Below are 27,558 nucleotides of genomic sequence, written 5' to 3' on the forward strand. Positions count from 1 at the left end.
AGTGCCTTTCACGACTTCAGGATGTCCCAAAGCACCCTACAGCCAATGAAGTATTTTCAAAGTGTAGTCATGAATGGCAAAAATGCAGCAGCCACTTTGTGCACAAGCACAAATAGCAATGTGATAATGACCAGGTAATCTGTTTTACTGATGTTGATTGAGGGATAAATATTAATGAGGACACCTGAACTCCTCTACTCTGAATAGTGCCAGGTCCATCTGAGAAGGCAGAAGAGGACTGTATTTAATCTGATCAAGAAGACAGCAATTTCAGCGGTTCAGCACTCCCTTGGTACTGCACTGAAGTACCAGCCTAAGATTATGTTCCCAAGTCTGTGGATCTGGTGGAAGGGGTTGTGGGAGGTGGGGGGTGAGGGGTGTTCTTGAACACGACTTTCTGAATGGTTGAAAGCTTTACGTTCACAAATCTGGTTAGAAATTCAGAGAGGGTTAGGATGGTAGTGCAGCTTGCCTTTGCCACGGACAGGCCATCATATTTATCTTCATCAGTCTGTGAAAGGTACCTTGAATGACATTAACAGCAGAGCAATTGCGGATACTGGTAGATGGCAGTGTTTTCTGCTGTGTGGAAGGAGGGTGATGTTCATTTGAGTTGTAAAAGCATCTTACAGCAGCAGGGGGAGCAGCCTTAGAGCTTGGAGAAAGAATCCGAGAGAGAGAGAGACCGAGACAGACAGACAAACAAGAGACATTCATAGGGCTTTTCGGTTCTCACTCGTCCACTCACAAGGAGCTACCATGACATTTTGGTCTCACCCTTGCAATGTGCCGTCAAGCCCAGAAATTTAAATGCTAAGAATTAACAAATACTAGAAGCAAGGGAATACTGCAGAAGGAAAATATTAAGATTTTTTTCTTCTTGCATTTGATTTCTTTTTTTGAGGGGGGGAATTTTTGTTTTACAAAAATGGCAGCCAACTGTACTGCCAGTGCCAGCAAGACAAAAACCAAGAAGAAACACTTTGTGGCTCAGAAAGTGAAGCTCTTCAGGGCCAGTGAACCCCTACTTAGTGTCCTGATGTGGGGAGTCAACCACACCGTGAGTAAGATCAGATCTGTCTTAATTATTGGAATTATTATGACTTATTTATTCATACATCTTAAAAAAAGAGAATGGACTTTGCTGTGAGCAGCTGGACTTAAAAGAGGGAGATGGCTTAAGATGCTCAATAATCTTATCATTTTTTCTTTTTAGACCTTGATTTAAGATTGTGCATTTTGCAAGTGAAAAAAAGAAGCTGGGTTACTTTTTATTTTTAGTTTAATTTTTGGGGATGAATCCCAACCTTTTTGGAAGGGGGATTTGGAGCTAAAGGCCTGTGGGGTTTTAAGAGGATCTTTTAGGAGGGGAAAAGAGGAGGGAACCACACTTAATAATAAATAATAAGTAATTATGTTTGTTGCTGAACAATATTTGAATGAAGTGAATTGTTTTATTTAATACAAATGGAAAGCAGAGATGTGTTTAATTTTTTTTTTGTCTTTTTTTTTAAAGATCCAGCTCAGGCCGGAGGGAGGTGTTTGCATTGAATTTTTTTTAAAAAGTCAGAATAATAATTGATATTTTATTTTGATAAGGTCGAAGGTTTTATTTAACGGGATGTTTAGCGCGATTTTTGGCCTTATTTAGATTTTGTGAAGAATTTTCCCTCAGGCCCAAAAAAAAAGGAGGAGGTGGGGGGGGAGAGATGTTTTATTTTAAATTATTATTATTTAAATTCCCTCACATTTTTATCGATGGGGTTTTTTTTTTTAACAAATGTTTTCGCTCTGGATTTTTCGGCCTTTTATTTTTTTCCCCCTCCTTGGCTGGCAAAGTTTTTACAAATTTATTCGCGTTTTATGAAAAGGGGAAAAAAATATCCATTATTATTATTAATAATAAAATTAACCTTATCTGCGCCGGGTAATTTTTATAAAAAAAAAATCCTCCCCCTCCTCTTTTTCATCTGATTTTCACATTTCCAGCTACCGCGCCCCTCGGGTCGGCCTCTCTCCTCACGCAAGTCCGAGGCTTCTGCGGCCTAGCTCTGCCCAGTTTGAGGTTTTATCCTTTCAACCAAAAAAAATCTGTTTTAAGCTCCCACAGAGGCTTCAGAATCCCTTTTCCAGATAAACCCAGGGGATTAAGGAGGCAGGGCAGTGACTTAAGTGAGGCTTTTTTTTTGGGTGTATTTGTCAGCTTTGCACAATTGTGGGTTATGGTTTATAATTTGTCTTGTGTTTTGGGTCCAGTAATTCCTTGTAATTTAATAATTTCAGCTGGAATTTGCATGACTTAGGGTAATTTTACATTTTCGAATACGTTTGTGACTGACGGCGTGCAGTGGTTCATTTCCAGCATCCTGCTGTCAATCTGGTTTAAAAAGGGGCAATAAAAGTTCCTCAAGGGATGATGTACATCTTGATGCCAACGTGGTGACACCCCCCCCCACCTCCTCCTTTATGTAATACGTTGATGGATTTTTGCTCGGCACGGGTATTGAGGGAGCTAATGTGGGGAGATGGAATCGCAATGAATGACAGGACAGGTTTGAGGGGCCAAATGGCCTCCTCCAGTTCCTATGTTCCTAAAGCAGATCCACCTCGGGATCCCTCGTCACCGGGCTACGGGGCATTATAGTTGGAGCTTTGCAACATTTGGAGTTCAGAAGTAGAACGGCAGCTATCTTTTGGGTAGATCAGGGGCTGTATTATAAATACTAGCCCTTGGTTAACTGGATTCATGTGTGATATGATGAGGATGCTTTGGATTTGAAAAATTGATATTTCAAAACCTCCGAGTGAGCTGCAACGATTGGGATAGTGATTTCTCAATCTAACCATTCCTCAATGAAGTTCTCACTTCTGTCATTCCCCATGCTGGTTAGGAAACACAGCCAAACAATCCAGTAAGGATAAAGGGATAATAATCATGAGTGGTAACCAGGCTGACGTTTTCTTCCTCCTCCCTAGCCAACTGGCGTCAGTTGCAATGACTGCCCTGCTACTGAGGTGGAAATCAACCAATTCAGTACAGACTGGGAATTGAACCTGGGTCCATCTTGATCTGTTTCACGTTGGCCATTGAACCATTGGAGGAACGTGGTTTGTGACTTTATTTTAACATTGTCAACCATCTACATGTGTACCATCTACAAGATGCATTGCAGGAAATCACCAAGCCTCCTTAGACAGCACCTTCCAAACCCATGACCATTACTATCTAGAAGGGCAAGGGCAACAGACAGATGGAAACACCGCCACCTGAATGTTCCCCTCCAAGCCATACACCATCCTGACTTGGAGATGTATCACTGTTCCTTCACTGTCACTGGGTCAAAATCCTGGAACTCCCTCCCTAACAGCACAGTGTGTGTCCCTACACCACATGGACTGCAGTTGTTCAAGAAAGCAGCTCACCACCACCTTCTCAAGGGCAATCAGGGATGGGCAATAAATGCTGGCCTAGCCAATGACACCTACATCCCATGCATGAATTTTTAAAAATTGTTTCCAGAGCCGTTGTCTGTCTGTACATTCATTTCATTTTCCTACCCAGCCAGATAGGATTTAATGGGGTAGTTGTTAAGAAGATGCTTCCACTTCTGAGGGAGGGCAAACCTAGGGGGTCATAAATATAAAATTGTTACTAATAAATCCAATAAGGAATGTAGGAGAAACTTTTCACTCAAAGTGGTTAGAAAGTGAATCTCACTACCGCCTGTAGAAGTTGAGGTAAATAGCATTTAGGGGGAAGCTAGATAAATACGTGACAGGAAAAAGAATAAAAGGATAGGGTTGAATAATGTAGAGATGACGGATTAACACCAGCGGGCCAAATGGTGTTTCTCTCTGTTGTAAATTCTATGTAATTCTAGGAGGAAAAAAATATATACTTTAATGTTACTTTTGTAAATTAACTTTGTATCACAAAGTCTGCTCCTTTGCTGAGTTTGCTGGGGGTGGGTATGGTGTAATCCATAGTAATCAGGATGGGGGGTTGGTCACGTTCTGCGTGAAGTATCCTTAGCAATTAATTATGTGACACTCGGGAATTTAGGGCAAGACACAGGTGGAAATGGACACTGTCAGTTATGTTGGCCTGTAGAATTTCACTTTCCTTATAAGGCAATGACACCTTTAATAAACCATTGCTTATAGGTGAAGGAGATTTCACTGGTGATTTTGAGTTGTTGCAGTTCTTTTCTGGCTGGGTCAAAATCCTGGAAGTCTCTCCCTAACAGCACTGTTACCTACACCACATGGACTGCAGGAGTTCAAGAAGGTGGCTCAGCATCACCTTCTCAAGGGCAAGTGGGAGAAGGCGGCTCAGCATCACCTTCTCAAGGGCAAGTGGGGGTGGGCTGTAAATGCTGGCCTTAGGAGTGATGCTCACATCCCATAATGAATAAAAAATAAACTAGCCTCTTTTACACAAGTGAAATAACGCCCGGTGGTCAACTGAGCTGGACAGGTAATGTTTCTAGCTAGGGTGGTTCTTGCTGTGCAGTTTGATCTGTTCCTGTAGCTCGTCCCTTTTGACGAGCATTTCAACACAAGAATCAAAAATGTAGCCAGCTTACCCGGAGAATAATGGGTGCTCATTAGTCATTTTAAGGTCATTTAAAAAAAATTTAAAAATCCCCCACTTCAGCTTTCTTCCATCACACTGCAGTATGGTTCCATACACGGCTAATGACTTCAGGTACCCCAGCCAAGTGACCATTTCGCATGTATGAGTGTTTTGATTGTGTGGGCCATCACAGCCGACTTGATACTGTGCACACTTTCTAGCAGCATGATTAGGAATGGGATCGCTAGCCATGTGATGCTGAGGCCAATTATAGCCCGCTTTCTTTTGCTCAGATTGTCCAACTTGCCACAGGTCTGCGAGTAGAACACGGGCCTGTCCTTGTACATATGACTCAAACACCGGATCGGTCTGTTGCCAACTGAGGATGAGCAGGTTGCAGCTTGAACTGACCCCTTTGTCCTTTGGTGATCAGAAAAATGTCTAAGAGCTTTGAAGTTTATCTGGGATCTTCCATTCCCACGTTGAGGCAAAAAAAGGACGCCATGGAGTTAATTGCCCTCATAACATTTCATCAGTTAAAAGATTTTAGGGAGAATTCTTAGATTGTGCACTATTATTTCCGGAATAGTTTAAGTATTGTGAAATTCAAGTGCCAAAATGTAGGTAGATTTCTCAGGAGAATGGTGGGTCCTTGTTAAATGTTTCAATGTAGAAGCGTTAATGGATTTGGGGAAGGTTATCGTCCAAACTGCAGCCTTTCAGCCCTGCATGTTTGCCTTCCAGTCCCAATCCAGTCCAATTTTCACATTTACCACTTTTGTACTTTTTTATCCATTCATGTGGGTGCGGGCTTCGCTCGCAAACCCGGCATTTATTGCCCATCCCCAATTGCCCTTGAGAAGGAGTTGCTGAGCTGACTTCTTGAACTGCTGCAGTCTGTGTGGTTGTAGGTACATCCACAGTGTTGTTCGGGATGAAGTTCCACAATTTTGACCCAACAACAGTGTAAAAATGGCGATTGTAGTCAGCTTGGTGCGACTTGGATGGGAACCTGCAGGTGGTGGTGTTCCGATGCGTCTGCTGCCCTCACTTGCCAAGGAGCCTTTGTGAATTGCTGCTGTCATTTTCCCTTGTGTGAGCTCCATCGACCTGAAGATTTGGCAAAGGCTGTTGTCAACACTTTTGATTAGAACTCAATGATTTGCAACTTGAGAAATATGGTAGTTAATGAGAATATTGATTCAAACTCCATGTGGTCCAAGAGGCTCTGTGGCATGCACCTAAGTAGCCCTCAAAGACAAAAATCTTTTGACACTTCTTGTCATAAACTCCAAGAGTGAATCATAACCTAACTGATCATGGGGTTGCTCCCTTGGAATTGGTCCTTTGTGTCCTGGCGCATCAAGTAACTAGGGCTGTAGAGAGGGCTTTAAACTAAGTAGTGGGGGGAGGCTCTGGAGAGGGAAATGTAGGCTTACAAAGCAAAAGGATATGGCAGCATTGCAGGGCAACTATTTAAGTAATGATACCCAGAGTGTGACAGGAAGGGACAGTGTACAAACATTTTTTTTAAAAAGCAGCAAATAGGGTCAAAGAGGGAAAAAATGGTAAAAAGGGAAAATTAATGGCTCTTTACTTAAATGCACGTAGTATTTGGAACAAAATAAATGAATTAACAGCACAAATGGGTATGATCTTATAGCCATTACGGAGACATGTTTACAAGGAGATCAAAGCTGGGAACTAAATATTCAGGGGTATATGACTTTTCGAAAGGACAGGCAGGAGGGAAAGGGTGGTGGGGTAGCTTTGTTAGTACGAGGTGGAATAAGTATGATAGCAAGAAATGCTCTTGGATCGGAAGATGTAGAATCCATATGGGTGGAGGTAAGAAATAACAAAGGGAAGAAGACACTGGTGGGAGTAATTTATAGGCCCTCTGATAGTAGCTATACTGTAGGACAGAGAATAAATCATGAGATAATGAGAGCATGTAAAAAAGGCAGTACATTAATCATGGATGATTTTAATCTTCATGTAGATTGGGCAAATCAAATTAGCAGTGGTAGCCACGAGCAAGAATTCATAGAGTGTATTTGGGACAATTTTGTAGAACAATATGTTGTGGATCCAACCAGGGATCAGGCTGTTTTGGATCTGGTAATATGTAATGAGGCATATTTAATAAATGATCTCAGAGTAAAAGATCCCCGAGGAAACAGTTACCATAACATGGTAGAATTTAGCATTCAGTTTGAGAGTGAGAAACTTGGGTCAGAAGCAACTGTGCTAAACTTAAATAAGGGAATGAGGGCAGAGTTGGCTGGAGTGGACTTGGAAAGCAGTTTAGAAGAAAAGATGGTTGATGAACAATGGCAGACATTTAAGAAAATAGTTCATGACTCACAACAAAGATATATCCCAATGAAGAAGAAGGATTCTAGGGAGGGGATAAACCGACCATGGTTAACCAAGGAAGTTAAGGATAGTATCAAATTGAAAGAAAAAACATACGATGTGGCAAAGATTAATGGTAAGCCATGGAATTGGGAAAGTTTTAAAAACAAACAAAATATGACCAAAAAAAAATAAAGAAGGAAAAAATAAACTGAGGGTAAACTAGCAAGTAATATAAAAACGGACAGTAAGAGCTTCTTTAAATATATTAAAAGGAAGAGAGAGGCCAAAGTGAACATAGGCCCCTTGGAGAAATAGGTTGGGGAAATAATGGGGAACCAGGAAATGGCAGAGGAGTTGAATAATTACTTTGCATCAGTCTTCACCATAGAATACACATAGCATTCCAAAAATACTAAATAATCAAGGGGCAAAAGAGGGGGAGGAAATAAATACAATAACTACCACTAGAGAAAAAGTTCTAGGGAAGCTAATGGGGCTAAAGGCCAATAAGTCCCCTGGACCTGATAGGTTGCATCCTAGGATATTAAAGGAAGTAGCTACAGAGATAGTGGATGCACTGGTAGAAATCTTCCAAGAATCCTTAGATTCTGGAAAATTCCCAGAGGATTTGAAAACTGCCAATGTAACATCCTTATTCAAAAAGGGTGGGAGACAAAAAACAGGTAACTATAGGTCAGTTATCTTAACACCCTTCATTGGGAAAATGTTAGAGTCTATTATAAAAGATGTAATAGTAGAGCATTTAGAAATGCATAATATAATCAAGCAGAGTCAGCATAGCTTCATGAAGGGGAAATTATGCCTGACAAATTTATTAGAATTCTTTGAGGAGGTAACAAGCAGGATAGATAAAGGGGAACCAGTAGATGTAATATATTTGGATTTCCAAAAGGCTTCAATAAGGTACCGCACATAAAGCTACTTAATAATATAAGAGCCCATGATGTTGGAGGTAGTATAATTAGCATGGATAGAGGATTGGCTAGCTAATAAAAGACAGAGAGTTAGGATCACGGGGCATATTCAGGATGTAACTAGTGGAATGCCACAGGGATCAGTGCTGGGGCCACAATTATTTACAATATATGTTAATGACTTGGTGAGGGAAGTGAATGTACTATTGCTAAGTTTGCGGATGACACAAAAATAGGTGGGAAGGCAAGTGGTGAGGATGACACAAAGAGCCTACAGAGGGATATGGACAAATTAAGTGAGTGGGCAAAAATTTGGCAGATGGAATATAATGTGGGAAAATGTGAGGTTATGCACTTTGGCAGGAAGAATAGAGGAGCTGAATATTATTTAAATGGAGAATGACTGCAGAAAACTGCAGCACATAGGGATTTGGGGGTCCTCGTGCATGAATCACAAAAAGCTAGCATACATGTTCAGCAGATAATAGGGAAGGCAAATGGAAAGTTGGCCTTTATTTCAAAGGGAATGGAGTATAAAAATAGGGAAGTCTTGCTAAAACTATACAAGGCACTAGTTAGACCACACCTAGAATACTCTGAACAGTTTTGGTCCCATTATCTAAGGAAAGATATACCGGCATTGGAGACAATCCAGCGAAGGTTCGCTAGGTTGATCCTGGATATGGAGGGATTTTCTTATGATGAGAGGTTGAGTAGGTTGGGCCTGTACTCATTGGAGTTTAGAAGAATGAGAGGCGACCTTATTGAAACACACATGACTCTTCGGGGGCTTGACAAGGTAGATGCTGAGAGATTGTTTCCCCTTGTGGGAGAGTCTAGGATCAGAGGGCATAATCTCAGAGTAAGGGGGTCACCCATTGAAAACAGAGATGAGGAGGAATTTCTTGTCTCAGCATAGTGAAGCTGTGGAATTCTTTATCGCAGAGGGCTATAGAGGCTGGGTTGTTTATATATTCAAGGCTGAGATAGACAGATTTTGAATCAGTAAGGCAATCAAGGGTTATAGGGAAAAGGCAGGAAAGTGGAGTTGAGGATTATCGGATCAGCCACGATCTCATTGAATGGCAGAGCAGACGCAATGGGCCAAATGGCCAACTTCTGCTCCTACGTCTTATGGTCTTATTCTTGTATATTTATAAAGCATATATTACAGAAAATGAAATAGGGAAGTTGTATTATGTTTCTTCCCCTTTTTGTAACTGGTGAGCAGGACACTCCATGCATTTGGTGCCAGATTGCAAGGTCTCAAGACTGTTTGGGTGGAGAAGATACTTAGGCCCCTATGATCACACTGTTACAGATTACCTGCTACCTTCCCATTACAGTATCTAATTGTTTCATAAGCGAACCCAGTATCCTGGCCAGATCCATTTTTTGGTAATCTGGTGGATTGTCACTATGACGCCTAAACATTAGGGTTATTGTTTTTGACATACTAACTTGATGTAACCTAGCATAACCAGTTTATTGAATTGTAATGCATGCAATTGAACATATTTTAATGTTCAATAAAAAAATTGCCTTCCAAACTCAGCTTAGAACTCAGAATTTAAAAACATTAACTTTTTGGGATTGTGTGATTGGCTACAATGTTGAAGGGGCAGCCAAAATAGAAATAAATAAAGATAAGATAGCAAGAGGAGCTCAAGATCAAATTCTATACAACAGACAGCAAGTTTAAGTACAAACTAGTAACATACACCTGGCTCTGTAAGATTAGGCACATGAAAATTCTGTGCATGGTTATCAGGGCTCCCATGGATCAGTCAATGAAAGGGGCATTTGGAAAATTCAGTGGGCATCAAACTACGGGGGTGGTTGGGGGGAGTAAAATTGAAGGAAATTGGGCAAAAACTGATAACACAGAAGCGACGCGTTGTTGTAACAATGCTTTGGATAGTCCTTCCTCCTGGATACAGAAAAAAGGGAGAGAGAAAGAACTTGGATTTATATAGCACTTTTCATGACCATTCAAAGCACTCCAAAGACCTGTGAAATTGAATCACAGTCGTAATGTATGCAAATGTGACTGCTAATTTACGTAAAACAAGGAGCAATGATATAACTGATCAGATGATCTATTTTAGTAACGCTGGTTCATTGAAAAATATTGGAAGAACTTTACTGGCGTTCTTCAAGCAGGACTAAGGGACTTTTATATCCACCTGAGAGGGCTGAATGGTTTAATATCGTAATGAGGCTCATTTACGCTTGCTAGAAGTGACATATATTCATGCGTAGGGACCCATTCTCTGCAAATAAAAGGAATATGTTCAAGTGTTGCACCTTTTTTGAACTATCCGGAAGTTTGGGGAGCCTATAGTCCCTCATTGCTTTTTCCATGGCAATGCCTCGGCCAATCAAAATTCTCCTGCCAATCAATCAAGACCCTTTTCTCCTGTAGTATAAATTGTTGTGATCGTTTGAAATTTGGCATTCTTGCATTTGTCCTGATGAGAGCAAGATGAAAAACTTCGGCAACTTGTCTCACTTTTCATCAGTACTACATTGAAGTGTCAGTTGGGATTAGGTACTCAAATCCTGCAGTGGAGTTTGAACCCACGACCTTCTGATTCTGTGGTGAAAGTACCACTGAGCCAAGGCTGAGACCTAAAATACAATACCCTCCCGTAACTCTGTAGCAGAATGCAGCTTTGCAGATGTGGCGAAGAAAGCAAGTGTGAAATATGAGTCTCATGGGCAGCGAATTTGTAAATCACAATCTTGTAGTAAAGTGTTTTTGTGATACTAGGGTTGACTAAAGGTGACTTAGGAAGCAAACAGGTTTTTTGTGAACCTCTCTGACTCTCTCGCTTCATTTAAGACCTACCTCCTTGACCTAGTTTCTGCCCTAATATTGTGTTACATGACTCAGCGTCAAATGTTCTTCAGTAACACTCCAGTAAAGCACCTTAGGACATCGTAACAACCAGTTCCTGGGTGAGGTTCCCCAATTTGTTATGAGCCCAGACGAGGTACCCCAAATTGTTATGCTCCTGGGTGAGGAGGGATGAACTGGCTCCCCTTCTTTATTCAACACCCTTGGTTGGTTGTAACAAGGTTAATTTAAAAGGAATCCCTTCCCTCATGGATACTTTTGCCCAGTCCAAATGTATTCATGTTTTAAAAGGAACCAATTTAACCAGGCTGTCTTGAGTCAAAGAAAGAGTGAGTTCATTAGTAACTAAACGCGAGAAAAAATAATAAAAACGCAACACACGTGCACACAGATTAGAAATGAGAAAATTGAGTCCAAAAATAAAAGTTAAAAAGATATACGGCTCAGTCCTTTGGCTTGTCCTTGAGAGTAGATGGTGAAACGTTGTGGCTGTTAATTCGGGGTGATTCCGCTGGCGTTGACTTTGGCAGTTGAGCAGTTGGTTTTGGAGATTCTTGGTTTTACAGGTTAGCTGAAAGGAGTTGTCCTGTTTCCTTTTCGACTGTGGCTTTGCTGACTTTTGACTTGCTTCCAGCAATCAGAGAGAGTTTTTTTTTTTACCTGCCAGTGCAGGGATACCCAGTTGGTGTTCTTCAGCTGTGACCTTCACAGCACAGGCACACCAGAACAGAACACCAGACTAACACACAGAACTAGGGTTGCAGTTGGCTTTTTAAAAACCCCTTTTCGTGTGTATTCCTGGAAGGGAAAAAACAAACATGTCTTTTACCCAGATTTGTTTTGTTTTCAACTCAGTTCATGTTCACAGTCTGGGATATAACTCAACAGGAGGTGGTTTCAGCTGAGATGGTAATCATTTTCCATTATCTCCACAACCAATAAGAGATTACAGTTCAGTTTGCATTGTATCTTTTCCTTTGAAGTGCCTTTGTCTGAAGTAGGCTGTATCATACCTTTTAGGTGCGACATCCCGTTCTCTCTGAACTAGTTGGTCAAGTAATCCACATAGGAATTTTCCAGCAAGTGGATTACCTTACAGTCTCAGCCAGCTTTTGCTTGTATGTCCTTTTTAAAAAAAAACACATCTTACTTAAAAGTTCAATGTGCCATATGTAACTTGGAGATAGGATCCGTGGTCATGACAACATTTTACCCTGTTAAATGTGGTATATAAATGCAAATTGTTGTTAATAAGGTTGAAATGGAGAAGATGTTTCCACTTGTAGGGGAGACCAAAACCTGAGCTCATAAATATAAAATAGTCACTATTAACTTCAATTGGGGATTTAGGAAAAATGATTTTACCCAGAGATTGGCTGGAATGTCAAACTCTTTACCACAAGCAGTAGTTGAGGGGATAGTTTGGGGGCATTTAAAAGGAAGATAGATAAACACTGAGGGAGAAAAGAATAGAAGGATATGTTGATAGAGATATATGAAGTAGGGTGGGCGGAGGCTCAAGTGGAGCATAAACACCAGTTGGGCTGAATTTTCTAAGTATGCTGCAAATTCTATTTAAACCATGTTATACAGTTCTGCTATACAGTTCTGAATGGGGATTTCTTGCTTTCTAAATTCAAATTCAGGTATGTATTTTAACTGTGCAAATCTGTTTTTAGTTTGGGGGACATTTGCTTGACTAATGGAGAGGAGAACTTCTCTTTGCAGTGGCAAAATATACCCTGTGCTTTGGCTGTGTGAACAGACGATTCCGGTGTAGCAAGCCAGAACTGATGTCAATTAGAATTGTCTCTAGAATAAATGCTAATTTTGTTGCCAGTATGAGACGACAGTTTACTTGACCTAACCTTCCCTTCCTTAATTTATTTCCCTTTGCCTCCAAAATACCAGTTGTTGTCAACTTTGTCATAGTGACTGTTTCCTCCGTTGCGCACACTGAATCTCAATGCTGTTGATAAATTTGTATAATTTTAAAAATATGAATTTATATGAATTTATACCCTGCCAAGATATCATGTTCCTGTCTCCTCGTGCAGCTTCAAAGAAGTAATGTAAGTGCTGTTGCGCAGCAAGCATTAGCCCATCCAAACTGATTTGACTGTTGAATTTGTTTACAGTGAATGAATACATCAATTGTCATACGCTGAGCCACATAAGGAGACATTAGGGCATATCACCAAAAGCTTGGGAAAAAAGGTAGATTTTAAGTAGTGTTTTAAAAAAGGAGAGGAAGGTTTAGGGAGAGAATTCTAGAGGCGTAGGCAGCTGAAGGCATGGCCACCAATGATGGAACAGTTAACATCAGGGATGCTCGAGAGGCCAGAATTGGAGCAGTACAGATTTCCCTTTGCCTCCATCTTGGAGGGTTATAGGGTTGGAGGAGATCACAGAGATAGGGGGAGACCGAGGCCATGGAGGGATTTGAAAAAAAGGATTGGAATTTTAAAATTGAGGCGTTGCAATGTAGGCCAGTGAACACATGGGTGACGGTGAACAGAAGTGACATAAAAGGCATTCTGTCTGTTAAATTTATCATGTTGCACAAAACTGGGGGGGGGTTGGAGTTTTTTATAAAGCTTTGTTCACGGCACAACAAGAAAAGGGAGTCCCATTCTGCCTCACTTCAGAACCAGGTCTGACTCTGAATTTACGCAACAACTTCTGAGTGTTGTGTCAGTCAAATCTGTTCAAAAACGGGGCTGCCATTGTACATGTGTAACCTAAAATTGGCCTCAAGCAGATCCATTTATAGATTCTGAACTTCGTTCTTTGAACTTGATCGGCGTCTGGGAATGAGAATCCTGTTCATGTCTAAAACAGCTGGGCAGATTTGAGACTCCTTATCTGGGTAAGATACTCCAGATGTGTCCAATCTCCAAGAGGCAAGCTTTACATCTGGAATAAAGAAAATACCTTGCTCTGATTTAGAGTTTACACCCATCTACTGAACTAACTTTGACGAATGCAAATATCTGTGTTTTTTTAAAAAATATTCATCATGATTAAGTACTTAGTGTGGAAATTACCATTTGTCAATTCCATAGAGGTGCCATCCTACTACTCAATGCGAGACTGCTATATCAGACCCGAGTTGCACTGCTAATTTTTGTGCAGCTTTGTGACCAGGGTAAGCAGGGATCTACAAACCTGGATCACACTGATTGAAGATCATCAGGGCACTGGTTAAATTTATCATCAGCACAGAATGAGTATGACAGTTAGTTCTTAGGTTTGCATTAAGAAGATTGCAACTGGGCCAATTGTCTGCTTTCTAAACTTCATACGAGACTGAAATCATTTAGCATCAACACAAACTGTGTAATCAAACCATAAGTCAACTATATTTTTGAGCTAAACAATGAGCCAGTTTGGTAGTTCCTTATGAAGTTTCCCCTTTCACTCCCTTAATGTTGCTTCATGTATTCCATTCCCATTTTCTCCTGCTCATTTCCAACTTGCTGACAATCCCATAATCGGATTATTTTTCTGCCTCTAATTTCTATCCTTTTTCCACCTCCATTTTGTTGAGGACAGTGATTCTTGCTGGTTGGCAACTCCATGGGCTCCTGCAACCTTCTGACACTGCAACACCTTTAATGTGCTGTAATGGATGTTGCATTGGCTATCACCTAGTCTGCTAGGAGTTTTGTAGTTGTAAGTACAGGAAAATTAGATTCGTCAAGCCCTTCAATTTCCGTTCATTTGTTAGCAAAGTATCATACGAATAATGATGTAAATAATTTCCCCTTTTGAATAAAAAAACTAATAATGATTTTGCAAAAATCTGTTATTTGTTATAGATAGTCTTAGTTAGAGCCAGAATAATGGTTGCTTATTAAACCCTCAAACAAAAAAGCACATTCTATGTTGCCAGGTTAGATTGCTGCAGTGTATATGTTAAGTGTAGATTTCACTTTAAGTAATTTTTACTTCATTGATTGAGAATTGCTAAAAATTAGTGTTGTATTTTGTTTTAATATGATGTTACTCACTGTGTGCAGGGTATCCAGCAGGCAAACCAAGCAGGTAGAATCCTGAGCTATAAGACCAAATCAATGGAACACAAGGAAAAAGATATTAACATAGACCACATTTGGTCAATGCTGTGTTCAGTTTGGTCACCAGTACACAAAAGGAGACATTCAAGCCTTGGAGGCGTTGCAGTGAGGAGGCTGACATCCCCAGCATCAGAGGACTGAGTGGTGAGGAAAGACTGGAGGAACTAGGGCTTTTCAGCCTTGAATTGAGGTAACTAAGAGAACCTCATAGAGTGCATAAGGTAGTGAACATTACAGTAAAGTGTGAGTCCAGAACTCTAAATCTAACAGTAAGGCAAGATTGCACAAGTTCAAAGGCTAATATCTTTACAGTGGAGGAAGAGGACAAAATACCAGTTGTATCACCTAAAAATAAGTTAAGGGAGCAAAATTAGTAGACTTAACGTAAGTTTAATAGAAATAGTAAAGGGAAAAAACAGAACTTAAGATTGACAAACCCTCAGGTTCCGATGGTCTCCATCCAGGGTGTTGAAAACTATTGATGAGGAAATTGCAGGTCCAGAGTGATCTGCAATTCAGAATTGTGCCTTGGGCTTGGAAGATTATAAACTTCAGTCTGCTTTTTAGAAAAAGGTGAGGAAAAGAAGCTGTGTAACTGCAGGCCTGTAAGTTTTTAGTAATTGGGGGGAAGTTACAGGAATCGATTATCAGAGACAGAGTGAATGAGCATTTGGACAAATATAAATTGATCAAACAGAGCCAGCATGGGTTTATGTAGAGTAGGTCATGTCTGACTAATCTAGTTGCAGAATTGCACAAGAAGTTTGGATAGGGGAATGCCTATGAATGTTGTCTATAAGGACTTCCAGAATATACTTGATAAAGTTCCAAACAAGAGCTTATTAGCAAAAAATGAGACCACATGGAATTTGAGGTATTCCTATGACGTGGATTGGTAATTAGTTGAGAGGTAGGCATCAGATTAAGGATGAAGACTTCGTTCTCTGGTGTTATTTGACAAGTGGTGTTTCCTGGGAACTGTTATGAAAGCTCAACTTTTCACAACAAATATTAATGATTCGGTTGGAGGGTTGTGTTTCCAAGTTGGTAGGTGAAACTAAGTTAGCAGGAACAGTTGTGTGGGTGGGAGGAGGAAGTTACGAAGAGCTGTAGACAGACTAAGTAAGTGAGCAAAATTCTGGCAGTCGGAATTCAATATGGGGAAGTGTGAGGTCATCCACTTTGAATCTGAAAAACATAGATGGAATATTTTCTTCATGGTGCGAGACTGTGAAGTAGCAAAGAGATTTAGGAGCCTATGTGCACAGATCACTAAAAGCAAGTGCAGCTAGGAGAAGTGTCAAAAAAGCTAATGGAATGTTGACCTTTATCTCAAGGAGATTTGAATTCAAAGGAGAAAGTAATTTTTCAGTTGTGCAGAGCCTTGGCTGGACCCAGTCTGGAATACTATCTTCAGTTTTGGGCATCACATTGGATGGGAATAGCACAGAATCACCAGGGCTTATAGGCATGAGGACAGGTTATATATATTTCCTTGAATTTAGGAGGATGAGGAGTGATTTGAACAAGGTATGATTGATATTCGTTGAGGTGGTTACAGAGAAACTATTTGCTTTGGTGAGGAATCGAAAACAAGGGGGAGTATCCTTAAAATTAGAGCTAGGCTATTGCGGAATGAAATCAGGAAACACTTTTTCACACAAGGGTAGTGGAATTCTAGAACTCGCTCCCCCAAAATGCTGTAGATGTTGGGAACATTGAAAATTTCAGGACTGGGATGATAGATTTTTGAAAGGTAAGAATTTCGAGGGATATGGCTCAAAGAAAATGAAGTTGAAGTACAGATCAGCCATGATTTAATTGAATGACACAACAGGCTCATGGGGGTCTGCTTCTGTTCTTGTGTTCGTATGACAAGCAATTCTTCACACGAAGAATAATGAATAAACGGATTGAACTTCGAGGTAGGAGGCAAAAGCACTGGTTATTTAAGAAACTGTTGGATGCTGTGGGTGTGGAGAGGAAAGGGAGGAGTGTAGGTTTACTCTGTATAGATAATCTAAGATGATCTTTCCCATCCCCTAAGGAAGTGGATCTTTTGAATTTGTTCTGGCAAATTATATGTTACAAGAGCAATCTTGTCTTTTCCATTTGATCGATACAGCTGTGATTATTGCTACTTTGAATTTCGCTCTCTTCCTTTAAAGTCCCCAATATGCCATCTTACATGTTCTTCCTCTTATTGTCTGCATCTTGACAGTGTTGGAAACCATTTCCCTTCCTTTTTCTATTATTAGAAAAACGAAGCTTGGTGCCATGTAATCACTACTATTTGATTTATCTGCTATCCTACTCTATTAAACTTGGTAGGGCTTTGCACTTTGGACCTTTGTCCTTCAACTGGGTTTCTCAATAATAATTGAAGTATTACAATGACCTGTGTTTTATGGCTGTTGTAATAGAAATTAAAGCCTGACTCATTTGTTCTTAACCTGAAGCACCAATTATTCAGCTTTCAAGGCGTGGAGTCGACTGAGTGGGAGGAATGTCTGAACAGGTAGAGAGCTAGAACTGAGTGTCTGCTACGGGACCTGTTCATTGCTGAATCTGGTTTTTGTATGATGTTTTGCTGGATTATATGGCCCTTGCAAGACTGGAAATACTTGGTGATCTGGCATTCTGGATGTGATACATTAATAACATGGGCTGACATCCTTTGCGGACAGAAAAGAACAAAATTCATTCATTAATTTTAATGTAACTCCTATATTGTGGTGCAGAAGCACCAATTTCAGGACTTTTTCCTTAGTTTTCTCCCTTCTTCTTACAGTTATTATTGTAGTTGTGTGTTTTTGGATACTTAACTATTAAAATTTACCTTGACCAGTGCAAAACTTTTATTTTGTCACCTCTCTCACCTTTGTAGCTTATCTACTGCAGCGTGGATCTTGAGAGAGTTATCTAACTGGATTACTCTCCAGCATTCTATGTAGCCATTGACCTTGTAGACTCAATGACAGCTCCCTTGCCTTTGAGCCTAAGGTCATGGATTCAATCCGTACTCAAGAGACTTGAGCATATAAACCAAGCTGACATTTCAGTGACAAACTGAGGGAACGCTGGAGATGAGGTAATTCAGGAAACATGGCAGTCAATTGTGCACAGCAACGTCTCACAAACAGAAATAATGACAAGATTATCTGTTTTAATGATGTTGGTTGAGGGATAAATATTGGTTAGGGGAGAACTCCTCTGGTCTTCTTTGAAATAATGCCGTGGTCACCTGAGAGGGCAGGGGGACCTCGGTTTAACATACAACTGAAAACCACACCTCCATTGTTAAAGTGCTCCAGCAGTACAACCTTCTGACTCAGAGGTGAGAGTGTTGTCCACTGAGCCATGCCTGGGGAGTTTATTTTACACAAGCACAGACTTGCCAGGGCCCAGTGCTTATCGCTTCATACACAATGGTTGCTCCTATACACAGTGGTGTTTTGTCATCATGTCCCGAGCAGTAAATACACCAACCAGTGCTGGAATAGCATATTAATTCCAAACTGCTGCCAGTTGTGTCAACAGTGTAAAGAATGGATCTTCCAGCCATTGATCTTAAAACAATACAGAATATTTTTTTAAGAGAAAAATTGAGAGATGGTGTACTTTATAGGCAATATACTTGTATTTTTTAAAAAAAGGGAAAGTAAGGCATATTAGTTCTGGGAATATCAAGCACTCTCAGGTGACCACAGCAGAGTTGGGTGACCCAATCTCAGATGGCAGGTAAATGGAGTTGAGGTAAAGATTAATCATGAGCTAATAGAATGTTGGAACAGGCTCAAGGGCCTGAATGGCCTCCTTTTGCTCCTATGAGTCGTCACCTGCGAATGAGATTTTTGCCCTTGATTGTTTTTATGCTGTAAATTTCTGTACGCAAGGAGCTGGATTGAATCTGCTCAGCCCATTTCATATGGGACCTTTACAAGCAGTGGGCAGAAGAGACTTTTGTTCCAGTCAGCTGGGCTGCATTTGACACTGGTCCGAGAGATGAAAACCAGTGTTTAGACCACTGCACCACCTGTTCTGTGGACAGCATTTTCTATAAATTTTCTTTTAATTGGTATCCAGCAACTGATATGAAAACCCAAATTGAAAGGAACAAACAAGCTCACAAAAATATCACAACAGAAGTCTGATTAGCTGCCCTCTTGATTATCTATCAGAATATTCATGGGAGCTCGAGGTTGGTTTTGCATAAATCAGGTCAAAACAAATTAGGCGTTTTTAATTGATTATTTCCTCCACCTCGATTCTTAATCCAGCAGTTGTCTGGATGTTCACTGCTCAGTAGGATATACTATCCACACAGCTCTGATGTTTAGTTTCGTTTCTGGAGTCTGTTGGGATCAGGGCTGCAGGCATTTTAAAATGCAAAAGCAAAGGGCTCATCTGCACATTTTTGAAACTTGATTAGATAATTAAACAAATCAGTTTCAGGCTACAACTCTCAAGTACCTTGCACTTTTTAAAGTCGTTTCATCACCATCGTGTCCAAATCCCTATTGGCCTTTCTCCTCCCTAATACTGTAACCTTCTTGAGCCCTACAAACCCCCCCGACAATTCCATGCTTCTTCCAACTCTGGCTTTTTGTGCACCTTCAGTTTGCGTCGCTCCGTCATTAGTGGCTGTGTCTTAAACTGTCCAGGCCCTGAGCTCTGGATCCACCCCCTCCCAAAATCTCCACCTTTGTTCTCCTTTACAATGCTCTTTAAAACCTACCTCTTTGGCTGTTTGTCCCTAATGACTCCTAAAAAGGTGTTATATGAAAATACAAGTTCTTATTGTATCACATCAATAAGTAAGTGTGATATTCATCTTTAATTTAGATATACAGTGTAATGGGTGTTAAGATTCCTTTCAAAGCTTATGAAGGATGATCAGATCTGATTAGCTGTAAAATGTTTGGTTTTATGAAACACTTATCCTGAATAATTACTATATTTATATATGCTAAAAGGATTACTATATAGTAGCTATAAAAACTGTTTTACCTAACGTCTGTAATATGTGTAGTAATGCTTACTACAATGTTGGTGACTTGGTTTCCACAGTCTGTGCATTGCTACTGTACAGTAAAGCTCTGAGGTTGGGTATGATTTTGGCTGTGTTTAGCACTGATTCTGCTTTCAGATTTTAAAAAAAATTACTGGCAGTTTGTGAAAGTCAGCTTTTGAATTGTTGTTTTTGTAATTCAGATTACTACCTGGATTGCTAATTGAAGAGTTTCTTGATGTAACAGATAAATATAGGAACTATTGCTTTTTTCTCAGCATCATAAGGTGTTGATGTGTAATGATTGTGCAGCTGCCACAGGCTGCAGGTTTGGGAGCTTTAATTAAAGGAAGGTTTGCTGAAAGCATGTGTATATATAGTGGGCTGTATTTGTAGTATGATCCAGTGTTGTATTTAGTGTTTTGCTAATAATATGTTAAGTAAAGAATTAGCAAATAATGTAATACTCTGCATTACTCTTAATTTATCTGCTCAAATTGTACCAGTAGCAGTAGTGAACCTGCAGTTGGTCTTTGGCTGAAATGTTAAATCAAGGCCCTGTCTGCCCTCCCGGGGAGATGTAAAAAATTCCCAAAACAGGGGAGTTCTCCCTGGTGTCTTAGCTAATATTTATCCCTCAACCATATCACCGAAACAGATTACCTGGTTATTATCACATTGCTGTTTATGGGTGTTTGCTGTGTAACTTGCTCCTGCATTTCCTACTTTCCAATAGTGATCACACTTCAAAAATATTTAATTGGCTATAAAGTGCTTGGGACGTTCTGAGGTCATGAAAGGCACAATGTGAATCCAAGTTCTTTTCTGTGTTAGATTCAGAAAGAATGGAGGGCATGATTCTGTAATATTCTAGCTTTGTATTACAGAACTTAAGTTTTGCTGAAAAAAGAGACCTGCTATTGAAACTTTTCATCTTGCACTCATCAGAACAGATGCAAGAATACAAAATTTCAAAGGAAACAGCAATTTATAGTGCATGAGAAAAGGGTGCTGATTGGTTGGCAAGTGGACCCTGATTGGAGCGTTGCCATGGAGAATGCACCTATATGAGGACAGCTTGCGTAGGCTAGACTTGTATTCCATTGAGTATAGAAGATTAATGGGTGATCTAAATGAGGTGTTCAAAATGATTAAAGGGTTTGATAGGGTCGATAGAGACAGATTATTTATTTTGGGGGCAGTAAAGAATAAAGAGAATTAACCTTAAAATTAGAGCTAGTTTTTTCAAGGATGATGTCAGGAAGCACTTATTCACACCAAGAGTATTGGAAATCTGGAGCTCACACCCCCCCCAAAACGATGTTAAGGCTGGGGTTCAATTGAACTTTCAAAACTGAGATCGATAGGATTTTGTTAGGCAAGAGTTTCAGAACCAAGGTGGATGGTTAAAACGAACACACACACACACACATAGATACCCACCCACCCCCATCCTCCATACATATGCCAACACATGCTCAGCCCTACATAGACAGCAACACACATCCAATCCCCAGACACATAACAATGCATGCCCAACCCCTATACTTGCCAACCACCCCCCCACCCCTCCTCCACATACACGCACACAAACATGCACTCTGTCCTAAAGAAGTTATGGATAGCAGTCAGGAGCAGAAATGATCTTTTCTTCCTTCGCTGAATATTGAAGGAAATTGCAGTATTTCTGAAAATTTACAATGGCTGGGAATTGAACCAGGGACTTTCCAAATTCCATGTGGGTCAGTTTCTCACACACCATGCATTTGGCAACCAAGCTGTCATATTACATTTGACTCTCAAAATATTTTGGAGCTGGTTCCATTAAGTAGTGGAACTGGCAAATGTACATGTAGTGGTAATAAAACGGTGGTTAAATTGACAACTACTTTTCACTAACCTCCTTTGTTTTGCTTCACTTCAGTGTGTTTCCTATGAATCATCTTTACTCATTCTTTAAATTTACAGTACCTTGCCAGGCAGCCCAATCTTAAGCACTGGAACTAATGCAGTCTGCCATAAAAGTGAGTTTACAGTATTAACTGTTTCCTTTTCAGATCAATGAGCTGAGCCACGTTCAGATTCCTGTAATGTTGATGCCAGATGACTTCAAAGCATACAGCAAGATAAAAGTGGACAATCACCTTTTTAACAAGTAGGTGGACGTTGCTTTCTGTAGTTTTATTATATAGACCAGAAAGGGAGATATTTTCAAGTTTAATTTTTTAAACCTTATTTTATTGAGTATGGAAGCATATGCAAAGCTTTAAGGTTTTCCAATATATCAGATTAATTGGAATAATGAGAGTCAATTTTGGTTCATGATGTGTTGGCTTTTGGATTCAGTTTAAATTATGAAAATTTGAATTCCTTTTCAATATCCTTAAAAGGTATAGTAATCAGTTCCATGAATGAATTTTTGCCACATTCCTGATCCCTTACCTTATTCCCAGGAAAGGGATGGGGTGCTTGATGAAAAGAGCAGAGGTAGGAAGAATCAGTGAGTTTGACTTGCTTTATTGCCCATCCATGCAATGGGCTGCAAGAATGGCACTGACACTGAACAGCTTGTACTGTGAATTCTCTTGAATGAGGATTGGTTTGTGACATGAGGGCAGTTACAAAAAGGGCCAGAAGAGAAACGTTTTGGAAAAGGATAGAGAGGAAATCTCGTGGAGAGTTGGGTTGTGCCCGAAAGCCGATCCGTTTAAATTTCAGTCCTGTTCTAAACATCGTTGCAAATTAACAATGCTCGGTGATTGAGATTGATTAACTTAAGAGCTGGGATTCTTTTCTCTAGAAGAGGGAAAACTTGAGGGGTAACCTATTAGAGGTCTTTAAAAATAGGAAAGGGTTTAGTATGTTGGATGTAGAGAAGCTGTTTCCATTTGTGGATGATGCCATAATTAAGGTACATAAATATGAGATAGTCACTAATAAATCCAATAAAGATCTCAAGAGAAACGTCTTCACCCAGAGAGCATTTAGAATGTGGAACTTGCTACCACATGGAACGTGGTTGAGGTGAATAGCATAGATAGATTTAAGCTAGGTAAGTCCATGAGGGAGAAAGAAATAGAAGGCTAATGCTGATAGTGTGAGATGAATAGAGTGTGAGAAGGCTTGTTCGGAGGGTAACCGCTGACATTGTTGGACCAACTAGCCTGTTTCTGTGCTGTAATGTAATGTAATTCCATTACTTTCCTATCTGGGCCACTAGTTTGCAAGGTTATAAAGCAAACCTCAAATGAGGGTGATCTTGAAGCAGTGTCAGTAGCTACTGTTGATAATTTCACTCAGCCATTGTCATTGTACTCATTTTTGAAAGGATAGGGTGCAGTTAGTAAGAGAAATAATTACTGAGTGAAAAATCAAAACCCTTTTGTTATTTTCTTTCTGTCCCCCTGATTCTAATATTTCTTGGACATTATAATGAAATCATAGTTCCTGGCTGGGCGATAGGGAAGAATTTAGGAAGTACAACAATGAAAATAGATTTAACCAAGCCTTTCCGATTTATTGTTTTACTAGACTCCTACATGAGGAGGGTAGAAGGAAGAGACAAAGTAGACACATTAACTCACATTTATTCACAGGCATTTGGTGTTTTATCAAAAGAAAACTATTCTAAAGGCCCCACTTAGAAGAAACTGTTTATTTTACAGGGAGAACCTTCCAAGCCGTTTCAAATTTAAGGAATATTGCCCGATGGTTTTTAGAAACCTGCGAGAGAGATTTTCCATTGATGATCAGGATTACCAGGTCGGTTTCTTTTCTTTTCCTGCTGATCAGGTATAACGGTACAGGATCTCCTGAACTCTGGCAAAGGATCCTGTTAATTTTAGCAATAGATCCTAGGGGGTTGTCTATCGACTGAATTTTGTTAAGTAAAAACAGAAAATAACCCATTTCTATAAAGCTCTCACTCTAAGGGGGAATGTTGTACCTTGCACTGCAGTAGGCTGCACATTTTATTAGGGGTGGTTTTAATTTATACACTAATTTCTGTTTTACAGTGGACCCAAAGTATTGCACCCTGTGGTTTTGATCTGCCTATTTTGGATTTAGTACTTGGTCAGTTTTATTCTGACTCATCATTGTTTTCTCCTCAGTGCTTGGCCTTGCTGTATACTAAAATGTTGTTAGAAGTCGTGAGCCTTCAGATTAGGGCTCATGTTTGTGTGGAAGTATGCCTGACTAGCACTGTGTTTATGCACAGCCAACTTTCTTTCCCTCTGTAAAAGGAAATACCCCAAAGAGAGAACGATATTTTGTGGCGTCAGCGAAACCAGCCACCAAATTACTCATAGGGGGCTGGTGTTTTTCTAACTAATAGAGATGCCAAAATGTGCAGGAACTAAATGATGTTCCTTATACTGTTGTGCATTGTATTTTAATGTTGAAATTTACTCATCTTGCAAGTTAAGTTTTGTTGTAAGGAACTTTTAGGGCAGTGCAATGTTTGAGTTTCAGAGGCCTTGAACTTGAAAAGAATGGGGCAGCACAAGCTCTGCAAAGCTTGGTTGATTAAATGTTCCGCCCAAGATGGGTTTGAGTCATACAGCCCGGGAATGACCTAGATTCTATCACTCAACTGTTACTGACTTGCTGATCTCAGCTGGAGGGGTGGATAGACAGGGGAAAATCAGCTAGGAACTGCTCTCCAGTGACCTCGCCTACTTGAATGAATGTGAACACTGACTCACACATATGGCAGAGGTGCAGACACGTAGGTGGCGCAAATAATATCATACTCTAGTTTGGGACAACTCCTTGGGAATAGAGGAGGAGAAAATTGGACAGGCAGAGGACCTGAGCATCACTGAGGATGGTGACAAAAAACGTGATCTATACTGTGTAATATATTCACGGTGAAGAATAAAATCACAGGCTAGTACAGCACAGAAGGTTATAATTTGGCCCACCTAGTCTGCACTGCCTTTTTCAAAGAACAGTTCAGTTAGCCCCACTCCCCTGCTTTTTCCCCATATCCTGCAATATTTTCTCCCCCAAGTATTTATCCAGTTCTCTCTTGAAAGCTATTATTGAATTTCTTTCCTTCACTCTCCAAGGCAATATATTCCAAATAACCCAGCATATAGCTACACTGGATTTTGCTAATTTACAGATTATGTTGGTGTAACAAACTCCAATCTGCATCACTGTTATGCATAGTCCAAATGAATCAAATTAAATTTGTAACAGAGTGGGAGAAGATGAATAGTTTCAAGTACCTGGGGCCAGTGGTGGCAGAAGATGGCCCTAGCCAAGCTGTTCCAGTATAGCTAAAACACTGGCATCTACCCTGCAATGTGGAAAATTGCCCAGGTATGTCCTGTACACAAAAAGCAGAACAAATTCAACCCAGCCAATTACCGCCCCATCGTGCTCTCGATCATCAGTAAAGTGATGGAAGGGGTCATCAACAGTGCTATCAAGTGGCACTTGCTTAGCAATAACCTGCTCACTGATGCAGGTTGTGCCAGGGTCACTTAGCTCCTGACCTCATTACAACTTTAGTTCAAACATGGACAAAAGAGCTGAGCTCAGAGGTGAGATGAGAATGACTGCCCTTGACATTATGACGTGGCAGATGATGTGTGCCAGGTGGATCAAATCCACGAGGGAAACTTGATCACGTGGTCACAATGATTTTGCAATTTGTATTTTATTTCGAGATGAGTGCCTTGAATTCAATAGTAATAAGTCTATCCAGACTTAGGGATTTTTTACAAAACTAAATTAAACATTTATTAATAAAATAAAAGATTTTAAACACATACATAGGTCTGCAAATTACTATTATAATAATTCCTAAATCTCCTAATCAATCTGGCTCCCAGTTACACCTCCATTAAGGCAACAGCAAAAACAAGTAGATTTAAACAGACCCAGGCAAAGCACACATTACCCTGACAGCGATATTCAAAGTGAGTTTTCTTAGCTTCGGTTCCTGTAGACAGCAACTTGATGCACAGCGGCTGGAGGCTCTTCACACTTGTTAGATCTTAGAATGCCTTCTCCCTTACACATAACCTCATCTCCTTTATACATGTTTCTCCCTTTTAATGCAAATTCCATTGTTCCCATATGTTTTTGCAACTTTACTTTTCTCATAATATAAATCCTTTCATAGTATCAGTTTTATCCTTTGGGAAAAATAAACACATTGTTTGGTTCAACTCCTTCTGGCTAAGTCTTACCATCTTCTTGAAATTCAAACTACTCTAATTTATCTAAAAAATGCAAAGTTCTTCACACCTCACATTCTAAAACTTTAGCCATGTTTACGTATTTAGCATTTCAAACCTAGCGTCCCTCTTGATAGCTCAAAACCTCCAGACCAGCTGTCTCCAATTCAATTAAATCCCACACACACTATCCAAACCCAACTATTAACCTGCCTTTACGATAAATCACAATAATATTCTGAAAATTATTATATTTTCATGACAAAATCAAGGCAGGATTTGACTGAATGTGGCATCAAGGAACCCGAGCAAAACTGGGGTCAATGGGAATCAGGGAAAACTGTCCACTGGTTGGAGCCCTATCTAGCACAAAGGAATTTGGTTGTAGTTGTTGGAGGTCAAACACCTCAGTTCCAGGACATAACTGTAGGAGTTCCTCAGGGTAGTGTCCTCGGCCCAACCATCTTCAGTTGCTTCATCAATTACCTTCCTTCCATCGTAAGGTCAAAAGTGGGGATGTTCATTGATGATTGCACAATGTTCAGTACTATTTGTGACTCCTCAGATACTGAAGTAGTCCCTGTCCAAATGCAGCAAGACCTGGACAATATCCAGGTTTGAGCTGACATGTGACAAATAACATTCACGTCACACAATGCCAGGCAATGACCATCTCCAACAAGAGAGAATCTAACCATCGCCTCTTGACACTCAATGGCATTACCATCACTGAATCCCCCACTATCAACATCCTGTGGGTTACCATTGACCAGAAACTGAACTGGATCAGCCATATAAATACTGTGGCTACAAGAGCAGGTCAGAGGCTAGGAATCCTGCGGCAAGTAACTCACTTCCTGACTCCTCAGTGCCTGCCCCCTACAAGGTACAAGTCAGGAGTATGATGGAATACTCTCCACTCTCTTAGATGAGTGCAGCTCCAACAACACTCACGAAGCTTGACACCATCCAGGACAAAGCAACCCCCTTGATTGGCACCCCATGCACAAACATGCACTCCTTCCACCACCACACAATAGCAGCAGTGTGTACCATCTCAAAGATGCACTGCAGGAACTCACCAAGCCTCCTTGGACAGAACCTTCTAAACCCACCACCACTACCATCTAGAAGAACAAGGGCAGCAGATAGATGGGAACACCACCACCTGGATGTTCTAAGCCACTCACCATCCTGATTTGGAAATGTATCACTGTTCCTTTACAGTCACTGTATCAAATGCCTGGAACTCCATCCTAACTGCACTGTGGGTGTACGTACAGCAGATGGACTGCAGCGGTTCAAGAAGACAGCTCACCACCACCTTCTCAAGAGCAGTTAGGGATGGGCAATAAATGTTGGCCTAGCCAGTGACGTTCACATCCCATGAATGAATAAAAAAGAATGAAGCAACGGATTACCTCTGGTTGGAGCAATTGGAAGAAGAGCTGTGGAGTGTTATATAATAGAAAGATATCACTGAAACTGAAAGGAAGGATCTACAAGACAGTTGTGAGAAACCAACCTTGTTATATAGTGCAGAAA

The 27,558-nt window shown here is 40.3% G+C and overlaps 1 protein-coding gene across 4 annotated transcripts in view; it reads left to right on the forward strand.

Annotated features, from left to right (window-relative positions):
- Positions 1-689: 689 nt before the first annotated feature.
- The window catches only part of LOC144667848 (phosphatidylinositol 5-phosphate 4-kinase type-2 beta), a 96,524-nt gene continuing 69,655 nt past the window's right edge, over positions 690-27,558 (forward strand). For 2 of the 4 annotated variants that reach the window (XM_078529369.1, XM_078529370.1), the window contains exons 1-3: positions 698-1,060; positions 21,880-21,977; positions 23,488-23,584. In XM_078529369.1, coding sequence (XP_078385495.1) covers positions 929-1,060; positions 21,880-21,977; positions 23,488-23,584 — 327 coding nt within the window. In that variant the 5' untranslated portion in view covers positions 698-928. Of the gene's footprint in view, positions 1,061-21,879; positions 21,978-23,487; positions 23,585-27,558 lie in introns of all 4 variants that reach the window. The other 2 variants (XM_078529371.1, XM_078529372.1) reach the window with 2 other exon arrangements.

The sequence above is a fragment of the Cetorhinus maximus genome, chromosome 25, assembly GCF_964194155.1.
Source record: "Cetorhinus maximus chromosome 25, sCetMax3.hap1.1, whole genome shotgun sequence".
NCBI classification, from domain to species: domain Eukaryota; kingdom Metazoa; phylum Chordata; class Chondrichthyes; order Lamniformes; family Cetorhinidae; genus Cetorhinus; species Cetorhinus maximus.